General features: G+C 48.5%; 1 protein-coding gene across 1 annotated transcript in view; it reads left to right on the top strand.

Moving 5' to 3' along the window:
* The first annotated feature begins 1,426 nt into the window (after positions 1-1,426).
* Positions 1,427-15,739, top strand: part of Lama1 (laminin subunit alpha 1) — a 123,387-nt gene continuing 109,074 nt past the window's right edge. Inside the window, exon 1 of the mRNA XM_051154463.1 lies at positions 1,427-1,508. Coding sequence (XP_051010420.1) covers positions 1,427-1,508 — 82 coding nt within the window. The remainder of the gene's footprint in view (positions 1,509-15,739) is intronic.

The following is a 15,739-nucleotide window of genomic DNA, read 5'->3' on the forward strand; positions in this document are numbered from 1 at the left end:
ATCCGCCTGCCTTTGCCTCCCTGAGTGCCGGCATTACAGGCGTGCGCCACCACGCACGGCAAATATTCACTTTTAAATACTTGACTGTCATCTGATAACTTACTTAACAATTAGGTATTTGTTTTAGTATTTAAATAGTTAAGAATGTCCGGAGTTAACACGAAGTACTGTGGTAAGCATCATCATCAAGCTAGTGGGTTTAGTGGGGGTTTTTTCCCCCTGTGTGTGAATATTTTGCTTGCACATGTGTGTGCCACGTGCTAAGTGCCCACAGAGGTCGAGAGAGGGCGTGCAACCCCTGGAACTGGAGTTACAGGCTCTTGTGAGCCTGAACTGAACCCCAATCTCTGCAAGTGCCCTAAACTACAGAGCCATCTCTCCAGCCCCGGTGTATCTTTTTTTTTTTTTAAGAGCCAAAGTGCTACAGCTTTGTTTTTTTTTACCTCCTGCTAACAAATAATAACTAAGTATTCTCATTAAAACTTACTACGTGGTTAAAGACCCACGCTCAGAGAAACTGGAATTTGTAGAGGTTTCAGATTGATTTAGACAACTGGATAAAAATGACCTCCCTCTATGAAAAAGAAAATAGTGTTTGGGGGAGCGGGTGAGAGACACAAGGTGTGGAAATGTGTTATGAATACTTTTGCGAAGAAACTAAGTTAAACATTTCTAGGATTAAAAGTTTTTTTCCCCCAAAATCAGCATTGAGACCTGGAGTCCTCTCTTTTCTCAGCGGTAAATACACCTACTGATAAAATCCCAGCGACCACCTGTGCCTTCCTTGGGCAAACAAGTTAGGAAATAAGCTACACCTTGCTTTCTGAAGGAGGAAAACCCTTGAGAGCGCCCTCTGCAGGCCCACATAGGGCACAGGGTCCAGAAGAAGAGAGTGTTGCTCTGACAATAGTTTTGCGGCCGGGATTGGCCAAGACTGCACAGCACCGACAGACAGAAAAAGGTCAACAGGGCAAATGCTTTCTTGGAATCCACTCTCCAGGGCCAGGCTTAGCAGAAAGTCTCTTCTCCTAGGCCTCTTTCTCACTCCACCTCCCGTCCAACTGGACCCCTATCAGAGTCCAGGGTCAGAGTGCTACCTGGGAGGGGCACCCCTCACCACCACTATGAAGGACCTGGGCAGAGCAGGACGCCCTCTTGGGGAGGGATTGCTAGGAGGGACCCGGGAAGGGCGAGGCTCCCTCTGGAGGGCAGATCTTGGAGAAAGACCCGGGTTTAGCGGGTCGCCTTCAGTGGGAGGGACCCCGGGAGGGACAGGGGCGGGGCGGGGCGCGGCTTGGCCGGCGGGGGTGTGTTCGAAGGGCCTGCGTACCAGGCCAGGATCGGGCTGGGAAGAGCACACTCGTGCAGTGCCAGCGAACCAGCGTGGTCGTACCCTTTCCCAGCAGCGCAGGGAGCGGACGGCGACATGCGCGGCGGCGACACGGGAGCCGCGCTCCTGGTGCTCCTGGCCTCGGTGCTCTGGGTCACTGTGCAAAGCCAGCAGAGAGGTGAGCCCCGTGACCGGAACACCGGTGGCCCGCGGGCTGGCGAGCCGGGGCGTGCGGGTGCTGCGGGACAAAGCGCTGCGCTCTCGGCTGTGGGGTGGGCGCACGCACCCTAGCGCAGCGCGGACCTGCTGCCTGCCTCACCGGGCTTATGGGACGCCGGCTGCTCCCTGAAGCCTTCAGCTTTGGTTTCTAGTGGCTTCAGGGGCTCACCTGCTTTCTAGCTTTTGCCGGACCCTGAGATCCAGGGGTGCAGTGGGTGGCGAGAGTGGGACATCGGGGACTTGAGAAGGGACACCGTCTCCTCTACTCAACACCTGAGTATCTGCGACTAGAGGAGACCGGCCGCTGCTAGACTGTGCACAGGGCTCTTGGAATGAATGGGAAGGGAGTTCCCACCACCTTATTGTCTGGTGGTGTAAAAGGAGGAGCATGCCAGGAGAGAGGCGGCCTCCTCTGGGTCACTAGTGTGCGGGGTGGTCTAGCGGGGAAAGACTGATGGAGAAGAGGTCCCAAGGTCAGCTGTTCTGGGCGACTGGGCCCTCATATGGCGTCCAGGACACAGACATGTTCTCTAAAACTTGTTCTTTGTGTAGTCGTTAAAGGGAGCAAACGGACTCCCCATGCCTGTTTAAATCGTGCGCACTCGGGGCCGGGTAAGAGGCTAGGAAGGACCGAGAGCGTGTCCTTTCTCCATGGAAGCAGGAGCTTCCTTTGCACGGTTTGAGACCAGAATCCAATCCAAAGTGAATTTAGTGGGCACTGTGGATGGGAGTTGAGGGGTGGGGGCGCGGGATTTGTCGTGCCACTCAGAGCAAGGCTCTGCTTAGCTAGATGGCCACAAATGTTTGTCGAAAACATCGCAATGTACCCAACAAGTTACATTGAGTGTGTTCCCACACAGACTGCACTCTAAGGGCACAGGTTAAAAGTAGGAGGCCGAGTTCGAAATGCCCTCGTGGGAAAAGCGTGTGTTTTGGCATTGTGCAGAGCTGTGAGCTGTGCGGGCTGTGAGCATCCCATTCATTCATGCATTCATGATGAAAGCGCTGGACCGAGCTGGAAACACAGCTTTGAATAGCCCGGCGGCTGCTCAGCTCTGAGCGGGGGCTGGGAGAGGGGAATTTACATAGTTATCAGGGAAAGAAAGAAGCCAGCCTTTGCCAGGGAAGCCTTTGACTCTGAGAGCCCAACTCCAATCCACGAGGTGGTTGAAAGTGACCAAATCGTGGTTCCCACAGGGGTCGGGAAGGCAGCTTGCCTCAGTTTATTGTTTCAAGAAATTGAAAGCCTTAGTCTGAGGAGAGTTGCTCTGAATGCTTTCCGCTCCCCCTTGGCCTCAGTGGTTATGAATGGTGTTTGGAGAAAGTGGACTGCATGGGGCTTTCCTTCTTTGAGACGCTGCAGAAAGCTACTACGGGCAGGGCCTTTGAATCTCTCATGTCTAGTCCATAATTGGTGATCCACACCTTTCCCGATAGCATCTTTGGGAGTTTTGTTCCCTGTGTGTGGTGGCTGGTTGGTGAAATGGCATCACTTAATAGTAATAAAATAATCCTGACCTATAAATCATCCATCTAATTAGCTTCATGTGTGCATGCATGTTCTAGTGCGCATGTGTGTACTATCACCTGGATCTCACGATGTTGCCCTGGTTGGTCTTGAGTTTATGGGTTCAAGTTATTTCCCTGCCTTGGCTTTCCGAGTAGCTTGGACCACCGGCATCCAACCACACCTAGTGGGGTACTTGTAGTTTGAACCTGATCCCGGGTCTACAGGCGTCGGATCATTAGACGCTCCTGTCATTTGCACGGGGTTATTGTTACAACTAACCAGGTCTGAGTCTGGCTGTACTGTAACCTTTCAAGTGGGTTGCCCTGGAAGTATCGTATAGTAAGTGCCGTGTTTCCAGGGCTGTGGGTGTAGCTCAGTGGTGAGCACTTGTGAACCGTGCGGAAGGCCCTCTGTTCAAACCCCATCCACCACAGCAGTGCAAGCTGCTGTGCTTCTTAAGACAATGCGCTAACTTCACAGTTGGCTACTTCGCCCACAGGAGAGCATCTAGGAGCAGAAGGCTCGTGCTGGTGAGTGGTGTGTTAAGTTGTAGCAGGTATGTACCTAGTGCTGTGCTGCCAGTGGATTCTAAAGGTGTCGTTTCCTTTTCTGTAGCAGTGTTTTCTAAGTACAGGGCAATACAATGTTACTGTAACAGTTAGAAAGGAGCTAATGCATACTAGGACACCCCGCCACACACATACACCCACACAAAGCCTGTGCTGTCACCTAACTCCTGTTTCCTAGACATTATGTATAAAGCCTGGGTTCATAGTTACTCTTATGTACTTGAATGTAATAATGCCACACGGGTGTGTAGCTCTTAGAATTATGCTATTCCGTAATCAAGCAGGACTGAGTGTGCACGTGACTGCTCATTTCATCATAATGGTGCTTCAAGCAGCGGTTCATTCACAAGGTCCTACGGATGCCCCCTGTCATTTACAGTAAGCTTGCTGGGTAGCGATGCAAGCAATACCGTCCGTCCACCCTCAGGGACCTAATTCTGTAGCATTAGTGGCCACTGGCTGTGGTAGTTATCTGTGGTTTAGTTTCAACACAGTAAGATAAGAACAGTAATAACACTTACCTTTCATGATTAAGTGAATTAACATAGGAAAATATTTCAGAAGTGCACTAAATACAGCTAGGCTGTAATAAACATTATATGTATCACTGTTTATTATTATTATTATTATTATTATTATTATTATTATTATTATTATTTATTTGCAGAGTTATGTGCAGAAAGTCCTTATCCAAACTATATTGTATCTATACTGTTAAAAACTCTTAAGTCTATATTTGGAATCAAATAGCACTGGGTTCATCTGCTCAGATGTGCTAGCTTTGACCTCATTTCTCAACCTCGGTGAGGGTCAGCCTTTCATGCTCAGCCTTGCTATAATTGTTCTTTTTTCAGAAAGATAACAAGAAGCATTGCCTTCCCTGCTTGAATTTCTCCCATTTCCTTGTAGTAGTACTTGCAGCTCCTGAGGTGGCATTCCTTTTGTGTGTACAGACCAGCAGGCTTCTCCTATGGCACGCCTGTGTCTCTCCTTATTCCCTCTCTAGGCCCACCTTAGGAGCTCGGATTGTTCCTCAATTCCTCACTTTCTGGGTGTCCCCAAATGCAGCCATGGTGCTATGTCACCCAGGGAAAACCCAGGAGGCTGGGATGCACTCTGGCCTACTGTCTCACAGCTGAGGGTCTTGGCCAAGCCTACACCTGCTCACTGCTACCCAGTGTCCATGTATGCAGACCAGAACGTGCTCCGCGTGCCTGCCGTTTGGGTGCTAGCGACTGGGAGCCTTCCGTACCCTCTGCCCCGAACTGCAATATTCAAAGGATACATGGAAAAGGCCAGTAATGGGCTTTGTCATTGTCCTTCAAGACAGCCACTTCCGGTTACTTCTTGGCTGTCCTTCCACCAAGGTTCCTCCTTGGAATGCTTAAGGGCAAGCCCCTTGCGAAAATCGCTTCTTAAATAACTGTGCTGATGGTTTGCAGCTAAGGCATGGATATCAGAGGCACGGACCGCACCCCCTCACTGCCCTCCCCATATGGCCACCTCCCTGTTTCTTGGGCGGGTTTTAACATACCACTTACTAATGTGTGCACTTTAAACTGGTGACCTTTCAACTTGTCTTTTCCATGTAGGTCTCAGACAGACAGGTGTGATCAGAGCAGTGTTTTCTAGATGTTTGCAGTTTAAAAACTGAATTTTGTTGCTTTATACTATTTTATAAAAGTATTGTTTGCTGTAGTGCTAAAAGGTGGCCCCCTCCCCACCTCCTGCTTTCCTTCCTCTTCCTCCTCTTTCCCTTCCTCCTCTTCCTCCTCCTCCTTTTTCTTCTTTTTACCATAGGGAATTGATTGGCATATATTTGAGGATACTTCTGGCACAGAGAAAGCTTTGGCGTAATTCTGTTTGAAGTTATACAGTGTATTGGTAATATTTCAGACACTACAATACCACTGGAACTCTATGGCAGACACAGAATAACTTAATTTTTAAGCAGTTATTGTTAATGAACAAAGCTAAGCCTGCATTGTGAAAACTGAAGCTAATTGAAACCCCTGTAACTTAGGCCTGAGTGAAAGGATTTAGTTAGTTCTGTCCCTCAGGAATGTGTGAATAAGCTGGGTGGACTGTGGTCTCCCGAGGGAGACATGCAAAGCTTGTTTACACACTTGTAAGGGATGCTTTAAGTTGCTTCTTTTGCTTGTTTTCTAATATAATAATATACACCCTCAGGCAACCGAGTAAATCAATGCATTGCAAAATTAACAAGCAGGAAAAAGCTTCTTCATAGAAGTAGTTTAGTTAAGGTCATGAACTTTGGTTCTGTTGCAGCATGCCCGTCAGGTGGCTGTTTCAGCATAGGGCACCACACATCAGCTGGGGTCACTGCATTTTTTTCCCCTTTATAGGAGGGGTGACAGTCCGCGCTCGGAGCAAGCATTTAATAATAAACAGCACAGAGTCCGGCCACTTGTGTCTTTGTTTTTTCAAGGCCGGGTCAGGAGCTCTTTCTCTGGGTTAGCGGGTTCCCACTCCTGCTGCTGGGGAAGGCAGCAGACAATGGCAGCAGTGTGAAGTGCGGAGGGTAACATTGTTGTCTAGGCAGGCATTTATCTACAAGTGTTAACTCAGAAATGGTGGCCAGGGCGCACCACCGCGCTATCAGGAGTATGATTCAGTTCGTGTGCTCTTAAAAAAAAATTCATTTGGAGTTTGAATCTCTTCATCCCAGGAGTTATCTTTGCCGATTGATCTGTTGACTCAGCAGGCCTTAGATTCTTGTATCTCTTCTGTCTCTGCCGGTAATGTCGCCCTTAGCTCGGTGGAGATTTATGGACAGTGCCAGCTTTTCTCATTCCTGAAGGTATTTCCTGCATTTTTTTTTTTTCCTCTGTAGTTCCATAATTTCCTGCCAGAACCTTAGGAAATTCTCAGCAGTTATAAAGATGTTAAAGGGGACATTTAAATTCAATGGATCATTTTTAGTTTAAAAAAAAAAAAAAGAAGACGAAAAGAAAAGAAAAGAACATTCTGGGCCCCAGAGTTGTCACAGGGGATAAAGTGCATGCTGCCAAGCCAGATGACCCGAGTTTGATCCTTGGAACTCACATGGTGGAAGGAAAGAACCAGCACCAGTAAGTTGTCCTCTGACCTCTACATGTGTGCCGTGACATGTATACCTCCGTGCACTAACGTGTACATATAGCCATGATGCTGCTTGTAATGGATCACCCATTAAATGCCTTTTGATATTTCAATAAGGATAGAACTTTACACACACACACACACACACACACACACACACACTGGTGATTTGCTGTCTCAGGCGTAGGAGAAGGAATTCTTCCCCCTCAGAATGGCTCCTTCCCTGGTTTTTAGCCATTCATGTCATAGTTTTTCCTTATACTTTGGTTGTTACCATTCCTTCCTGTTTGGCTTTTGTTTGTTTGCTCCTTTAATGGCATTTATCCTACTTGTTTCTTTGAAGCTTTCTTTCTTCTTTAAAATCTCTCTTTCCTTTTTTTCTATTTCCGTTGGAAGTAGCCATCAGCTGCCTGAATTATCAGCCAGGTGATTTAGGGCCACAGTTAGACTAATCCTGCTAAGATAACTCCGCACCATCACCATGCGCCTTCAGCCTCTTGAGCATTCATCTCTTGCCTCCTTGCCATGGTCCCCACACTCTGTCCAAATTCAGCCCCAACGACCAGCCCTTATCCTAGCTTGGCACCCCATTCTGTTTCAGAGTTGCTCCTGTCTGCAGCACAGCTGCTGAGAGTTCCTTCACCTGAGGTGTAGCTCGGTGTCCCACCCCACCCAACCCTGCAGCTCAGTGCCCCGAGGACCACCTCTTGTCACAGACTGGGTGTACTGCCTCATTTCTAAATCTGCACTGGATGCTGTGTTCCCATATAGTCACAGCTGTGCTCTGTGCTGCTTTTCGGTGGTTTTCCCAGAATGCATTAGCCAGAGTGAAAAAGAAAGAACATTTTTCTTACACTTCTTGGCATTTCTTAGTACACAAGGTAAACAGAGTAGAAACTCTGGGTGTAGGAGCTGAGCCAATGGAAGTGGGTGACAGTAACACCCTCTGTACCCCAGCATGCAGATAGAGAATTCGATGATCAGGAACACTTCAGGAATTGCATATTACATTAGATGTCTCTTGGGTTCTTAGTGGTTAAAACAGGTGGAAGAATAATGAAGGAGAGCAGACTTCATGTGGAAGACAGATGTTAGCCAAGGTAAGTTAGTCACCACGTGAGTGGACTCCAGTTGTTCACTTAGGCTGAAATGCGGCCCTGGGGAACAGCTCTGATTAAAGCTGGAGCCCACCTTATAAGAGCCATTCTCAGAGGAAACTGGCAGCAAGGATGGCAGCGACACTTGAGGTCCCCAGTGCCAAGGGAAACTAACTGGTGGTGTGGAAGAGCCTTCAAAGTTTCAAAGCCAGAAGGGAGAACAGGGTCCTCTCAAAACTCATTAGTCAAATTCTAAAATCCAGTGTGTGGGGAACGGATGAGATTTGGCGCACATTCCATCGGGGATGGCTGCTCAGTGCAGACTCTCACAAGTGGGACCTAAAGAGAGGTCTGCTCTTACACAAAACACAGAGAACAGAACACTTTTCCAACTTCAAAGCCAGATCATCCAGCGAATTGCTCAAGGCTTTGGAATCATCTAAAGCTACAGACATCTTCAGACGCGGCACGTAAAACCCACGCCCAGCTCCTGCGTGGCGACCTCTGCCCTGCACCTGACCCCGATGTCATCCTAGATTTTTCTGTGACCCGGTAGATGGGAGCCAGAATTTATGGATCAAAATTCCTTATCCGTCTTGGTACTCAGAGGCACTGGAACCTTCCCACCCATCCTCTGCTCTCTGGGGTTTCTAGTTTAAATATTTGTTTACAGAGCAACCTCTTGGCAGTTGTCTGATCCTCTCTACTTGTCTGTGTCCCAAAGCTTAGGTAGCACTCTTCTCCTGATGCTGATAACCCTTAATTTATTCTTTCAGCGCTTTTATTTCAGATGTCTGGCTCTAGCCTTTCTTCGTTTTTGAAGGAAATGTTTGTCTAGCTCTTTACCATTCTGCCCTGGGCCTTGTGGAAGGTGTGTGTTCAGTCTGCAAGTTTAAAATGGAGGACACTGGACGTGTCTGTTTCAGGGGGTCGTGCTTCTGGGAATTGCTTTCATGTCTCTCCAAGGAATTGACAGGTCCTTGCTTGATTTTGTGCTTTGAAATTGGGTCTTGCATTTGTCTGTGCTGGTTTTGAACTTCTCAGCTGAAGTGATCCCTCTGCCTCAGCTTCCTGAGTAGGCAGGACTGCAGGTGCAAGACTTAATGCCTTTCTTAGAAGCAGAAAAAGATTCCACATGGGGTCCTGTCATGTCTGCTCAGGTTTCCTGTCTCTTTTCTGTGTCCCACTCCTTCGTGTCTGTGTCTACTCACCGAGGTCATGAAGGGCTGTGGGATGTGGCACATCTTGGAGGCTTTGCGTCCTAGCTAGTTTCATGTCAACGTCACAGAAACTAGAGCCATCTGAAAGGAGAGAACCTCAATTGATGAAAGGCCTCTAGAAGATCCAGCTGTAAGATGTTTTCTTAACTATTGATTGATCGATGGGGGAGGGCCCAGGCTGCCCTCTGGGCTGGTTGTCCTGAGTGCTGATCAAGTCATGAGGAGTATATCAGTAAGCAGCACCCCTCCATCCCTCCGTGGCCTCTGCATCAGCTCCTGCCTCCAGCTTCCTGCCCTGCTTCTGTTCCTGTCCTGGCTTCCTACAGCGATGAACAGTGGTGTGGAAGTGTAAGTCGAATGAATCCTTTCCTCCCTGAGTTTCTCTAGTCATGGTGTTTCATCCCAGCGATAATAACTCTAAGACTCCGTTCGTGGCTGTTTCCTGGCTCTGAGTCGAGAGCTGCAAGGACACTTCTTGTGTTATAGATGGCTTTGCTTTCCAGTCTGAGAAACTCAAAAGGGTATGCTTGAAAAGGAAATAGAAGGATCCTGAGGGTCCTAGAAACCTACAAGAAGAACATTATGATGGGCGGATCTGGACCCAGGGGTCCTGCTCAAACTATGGCACTAGCCAAGGACAATACGTGCAGTAAACATCGAACCTCTACCCAGATCTAGCCAATGGACAGGACATTCTTCATAGTTGAGTGGAGAGCGGGGACTGACTTTCATACAAACTCTGGTGTCCCGTATTTGACCATGTCCCCTGGATGAGGAGGCCTGGAGGCACTCAGAGGAAGGATAGCAAGCTACCAAGAAGAGACTTGATACCCTATGAGCATATACAGGGAAAGGAGGTCCCCCTCAGGAACAGTCATAGGGGAGGGGAGTAAGGGGAAAATGGGAGGGAGAGAGGGATGGGAGGATACAAGGGATGGGATAACTATTGAGATGTAATATGAATGAATTAATAAAAAATTTAAAAGAAAAAGGACTGTCGACTTACCATAATTCTCAGGAAAGAAGTTGAGGGATTGGAGTCCCAGCTGGGCTAGCAGTTCAGGATATTGCATGCAGCCCACACTGTCGCCTGGAGGCTGTGGCCCTAGTCCTCTTTTTCTTGAAGAACTCAGGGCTTGCCTGGCTGGCTGGCTCTTTGGGTGGCAGGAAAGCATTTTCAAACAGTTCCATACAAGTTCGCTCTGCAGGTTCCAGGTAAGACTTTAACAACACAGATCCTTGGGGTCCTAACCCAGGGATTAGAATGTATTTGGTTTGAGATGGGACCTAGTCATTTGCCTTTAAAAGACACTCCTTAGGGGATTTGCCTTTGCAGCCAGGATTAAAAAGCACACAGTGAACTTGCTGTGTGGCAGATGGGACAGCACAGGGCAGGTATGTAGGACCTGTGGAGACCTCTTGCTTGTTGGTGGGGTGAATGTGTCTTTGTGTTGCCTTCGTTCCCAGTGTGGTGCCTTTTGTTGTTGCTGCTGCTGCTGCTCCTGTGTCTAGGCAAGCACAATCCCAGTTTGGCTTTCCTGGCTCAGCCCTGTGAGCCCTTATTCTAGAAAAAAAAAAAAACTTTTTAAGTATTAGGGTCCCTTCTGTTCTGGGATAAGATCTGGAGGATGTTGGACTAAGGGACTGATTGATCGACCGAAACAGAATTTATTAAATACATTCCATATTCAAGCTTGTTCCTGTCCTGGGTCCCTCCTTTCTTGTCATCTTTAAATGAACCTCGTAATCCTCAAGTCCTTTTCTCTGGGATCTGAGCTACCTCTTCTCTCCTGGGACCAGCCTGTCCATTGCCCCTGCACCTAGGTGACGCCAGAGCCCAGCTGTCCCCAGTCACTGTCTCGGCTCTTGTCTTCTATGGGTGACATCTCACTTCCTTTCCTGGCTCCCATCAGGAGTTTCTCATTCCTGACTGTCTGACTCCAACTCCACCCTGCATGCGTGTGTTCTTCCCACATCTGCAACTCGCTCCAACCCTACCTGTACCTACACTGACCTTGTAGCCAGCTACCTTCCTGGCTCCTCTGTCTCACGTACGTGATAAGGTGATGCAATGACGCCCCCCCCCTCCCGACAGAACAGAGGCACAGCCTGCATTGGGGTCCTCCTGCAGTGAAAGCTTGACCCTCCTGTGGGTGCTGGGCTGCCCTGCGAAGCTGTTGGCACCTGACGTTCCTTAGGAGCGGATGGACTGTGAAGTTGGTCACGCTGTCCCACGCCCTGTTGAGTGGCTCACTGCTGTATGCTACATGGTGCTCCCAGGGCTCTCTGCTATGACCAGCCTCACCTCCCATGGCGAGCTATGACCAGTCCTGTAGAGCTATGCTTCCCCTGTCTGTGAACCTTGGCTGCTTTTCCTAACACAGCGGAAGCCCTTCCTTTCACCTGGGGCACCCTGATGTATGGCAGAATGCTCTCTCCCTCCTTCTCTGGCAGATTTTGTGGCTGTTGCTTCATTTGCTTGTCTTTCTGCTTAGAATTCGACCGCCTCGCCCAGCGCCCAGCTGTGTTTGTTTTATGGCGATGGGTGGATAAGGGAATGTCCCAAGACAAGTAGCAGGGCCTACACAGGAGTGTAGGGGACATCATTTAGACATCCAGACAGATAATGTGTTTGGGACCAGGAGAGTCGTTGATAAGATCAGACTGATAATCTCCTGGAAGGAGCAGGCTAGCCCAGGAGGCCTAGAACCTCTATGAGTCACCCAGACAGGCCTTGGAAAGCCAACAGGAAAGAATTTGGATAACAGTACTGGGGCAGGGGTGAGCAAGCATTTCTTTGGAGCCAGGCCTCTGTTGACAATCCAGAACAGCCCACACAGATAGAGATCACCTGGCAGGAGAATTACTTTTGGAAAAGCTTTGACTTAAAGCGGGGTCCTGGGGACTCTCAGGCCAGCCAGGGTACCCAAATCCAAGAGCTGCACTCAGATTTGATGAATCTCTGCTTCAGAAAAAAAAAAATAAGGAGTGAAGGGATTGAGGAAAACACCCAATGTAGGCCTTATTTACCTGAGGTGCACACATGCACACACACACATGCACATGCATGTACACACAGTCTGTGGTGCATCATTCTTGCCTTCTGAGGGCGTCTATAAGGATTGCTATGATTTATCAGTCTTATTAAACCCGACGGTGACCGGGCTCAGAGACTATTCCTCTTCCACGCTGGATAACACTGAGGTGGCAGTGTTAGGGGTGGTGGCACAGAGTCTGCCAGCAGCCTGTCTGGCAGACTTGGTGACCTTGTCTGCCTGACATAGCAGCCTCTTCGTTCCCAGCTTTGATGACACACATGCACACACACACACACAGACACACACGCAGACACACACACAGAGTAACTGTCTATCTTGCTGTAAGAACAGCTGGACAGCCCATAGTCCACAGGAGGAGGGTAGTTACAGACATGCTCGCCCTGGAAGGACTCCCCGGGAACCACATCACCATTCAGCACTGTCACGTTGCAAGAAGTTAGGGCCATTTGCAGCTTACCAGAGTGACGGGCAGTATAAACAGTGTGGAACACACTGGGAATCCATGTGCCACGCTTGAGCAGGGGACAGGCTGTCCCCTGTGTGAGTCCGGGAGAACTGGGTTTACTGGAGGACTCCACTTGTGCGGTGTGGAGTCTCCTTCAGCTCTGGAATACAGTCGGCATCTGCTGGGTGGTTCAGACCTGGCACTGGCTGACTACCTTGTTGGCATTTGCTGACTTGCTATATTTTTATATAAAGTGGAGGTTTTTAGGGAACATACCTACCTGGCTTTAGGACTTTGTTTAAGTGAAGGGACATCTGTTCCCCTTTGGGCATTCTGAGCTAAGACATTCTTTCCCCCTCCTCCGTGTGTGCGTGGGGGAGGGGGGGAAACAAAGGCATATAGAATTTATGTCACAGATGAATTTGTGGTTGATAAAAATAACTTTTTACCAAGTGAAACAATGGCCTATTCTTATACATATGATCATATGTGTTTTTAGTGGCCCCGGAGTTGGCTGATTTAGTTTTAATTATAATTGACTGTGTAAAAACGAGCCTCATTGTCTGTGGTTCAACCTTCTCTTAAACTTTGTGCTGTACACGGCAGTTTTCTGCAAATGGAGTAGTTTTAACTTAATCACTAAAGCTTTCCCAAAGTAATAGCTGAAGAGATAGAATATCGAAAATAGTAAATATTATAAGTGATTCTTTAGTGCGGGGTGTTTGTGCGCACCCGTGGGTGCATGTTTATGTGTGAGGGAGGGGCATGTGATGCTCTCGTACTGAACTGGAGCTCACAACATAGAGCAGAATGGCTGTCTACTGGGCTTCTGAGATTCTCCCGTCTCTACCTCCCCAGCAGTGGGATTATAAGCATGTGCCACATGCTGGCTTTTAAATTTGGGTCCCAGGCATTGACCTCAGGCATTAGTGCTTGTGAAGTGAGCACACTTTATTGACTGAGCTGCATTTATTTATTTATTTAGGCTTCCCCTCCCCCACCCCCTTAGGTATTTTCCCCTTTTAAATAAAATAGCCCCAGGTGGTGGAGAGCTAGGGTGGCCCTTCTTTTCCTGTGTGTGTGTGTGGGGGGGGGTCCCCTTGTTACATTTTGTGCAGTCCGGTTGTCTGTCATGTGCTGATTTTGATACCCAAAGGTCAGGGGACCCCACCTGAGAGTTTCCTGCTGGTGGCCTGTGCTTTCTGTCTGCCTCAGACCAAGCAGGGGCTCCTGCAGTGGGCCGGCAGGCTTTTGTGCCTGACTGGGAATCCTGAGCATGGGCAGGGATGCAGCAGCTCCACGTGGACATGGAGGGCCATTTTTGTCAGTGAGTCTTACTGGAAACATTAGCAGCGTCTCTTGAGGAAAAGCTTCTGTGGTGCATGTTTGTTTTTCGTTGGTTTTTGGAGTCCTGAAATGCCTGTGACACATGACTAGTGGGAGGCTGCCACAGTCCCTTCCCTCTGTCTCAGGCAGGCATCCCTCTGCAGTACTGTAGCTGATATAGATGCCTTGATGACCATGGCTTTCTCAGGGACAATGTATTTCCTACAGCATCCTGCCAGTAACATTGCACTTGTGTGACAAGTGGCCATTGCAGACATACTCCAGTGGCCAGTGCACATATACTCACTCCAGACTATCAGTAAAGGGTTACTGCTGATCAGGACAGGTGACAAGATGCCTCAGGAAAATGAGCCTTTTTCCTGCATACAATCCAAAGTGATCTTCACTCTAGCTGTGGGTCTAATGCCAACCTTTCTTCAATCTGAACCCTCCTCCCCTCCCCCCCTTTCAGGGTCCTATATTTATTTTAAAGTATCTTTTTGTTTTGTTTTGGTTTTATTTTTTGAGACAGGGTCTCTCTGTGAAGCCTTGGCTGTCCTAGACTCACTTTGCAGACCAAGCTGGCCTCGAATTAACAGCAATCCTCCTGCTTCTGCCTCCTGAGTGCTGGGATTAAAGGCGTGTGCCACCACACCTGGCCTTCGAAGTGTCTTTAAGATAATTCTATTCTTGGTACCAGATACATTTATGTTCAGCTGGATTTTCATTGTGAGCCAAACCTCAGTTTGTATCCTCAGTTGGCGCCTTTGTCAGAGAGCACAGGTGCCCAGGTGGAGGGAGGGCTGATGGCTGCCATGGACCTTGGGTCCAGCATCTTGAGAGAGAGACTTGTTTTCTCAGTCAACAAGGCCAGGTCTATCAGGGGTGTGACCTGAGGGCTAGAGGAACAGTTGTGGGACTGGGGGCTGGGGGGCGGGGTCTTGATGTCATTACCCACTGAGCCGTACTCCAGTCCCTATAAAGCACCTTTTAAAACTTTATGCTATGTGTCTGGGGGGCTCACAGTGCCGTATGGATACCTCAGTGCAGTGTTTGGTAAAGGTAAGAAATTTAAGGAAAATATAAGATCTGTATATAGATCTTATATAGAGAAGAGGTTATCATATATAAACATGGTTTATGAGAATATGAGAATAATCTATTAATGTGGTCAGTGCTATTAGTGGGGCACAGAACTCAAGTAAAATGTCCTTGCCTTATTATCATAATAAAAATTTAAGGGATTATAGATGTGGCTTAGCTGGTGGGTGCTTAGCATGCATGAAGTCCTGGGCTTGTCCGCAGAGCTGCATAAACCAAGTATAGTGGCAGCCAACTGCTGTTCCAGCACTTGGACAGCACATTGGGAGGATCAGAAAGAAGTTAGGACAGCGTGGGATTCACGGGGGACCAACCTCCCCGTCCTGCCCCCCCATACACATACACAATCGGAATTTTTAAAATTGTATGTGCATAATGTATGCGTGCCTCAGTCACTGTCCTACTGCTGTGAAGAGCCACCATGACAAAGGCAACTTTGATAAATTAAGCATTTCATTGGAACTTGCTTACGGCATTAGAGGGTGGTGGATTATCGTATGGGGCACACGCAGGGCTGGAGAAGACCTTAGACTCTGTCCACAAGAGGGACAGCACAGGCCTCTGAAAGCTCACAGCCCGTCTCCAGTGACACACTTTCTCCAACCAGGCTATACCTCCAAATCCTTCTAGTTCTTTCAAGCAGTTGCCCTCTTTGGTGACTAAGCGTTCAAATAGGTAAGCCTGTGTGGAGGACAGGGCACTCCCACTCAAACCACCACAATGAGTGTGTGAATATTTGTGTGTACACAGGTATGTGCAGG

The sequence above is a fragment of the Acomys russatus genome, chromosome 12 (genome assembly GCF_903995435.1).
Source record: "Acomys russatus chromosome 12, mAcoRus1.1, whole genome shotgun sequence".
Classification (NCBI taxonomy): domain Eukaryota; kingdom Metazoa; phylum Chordata; class Mammalia; order Rodentia; family Muridae; genus Acomys; species Acomys russatus.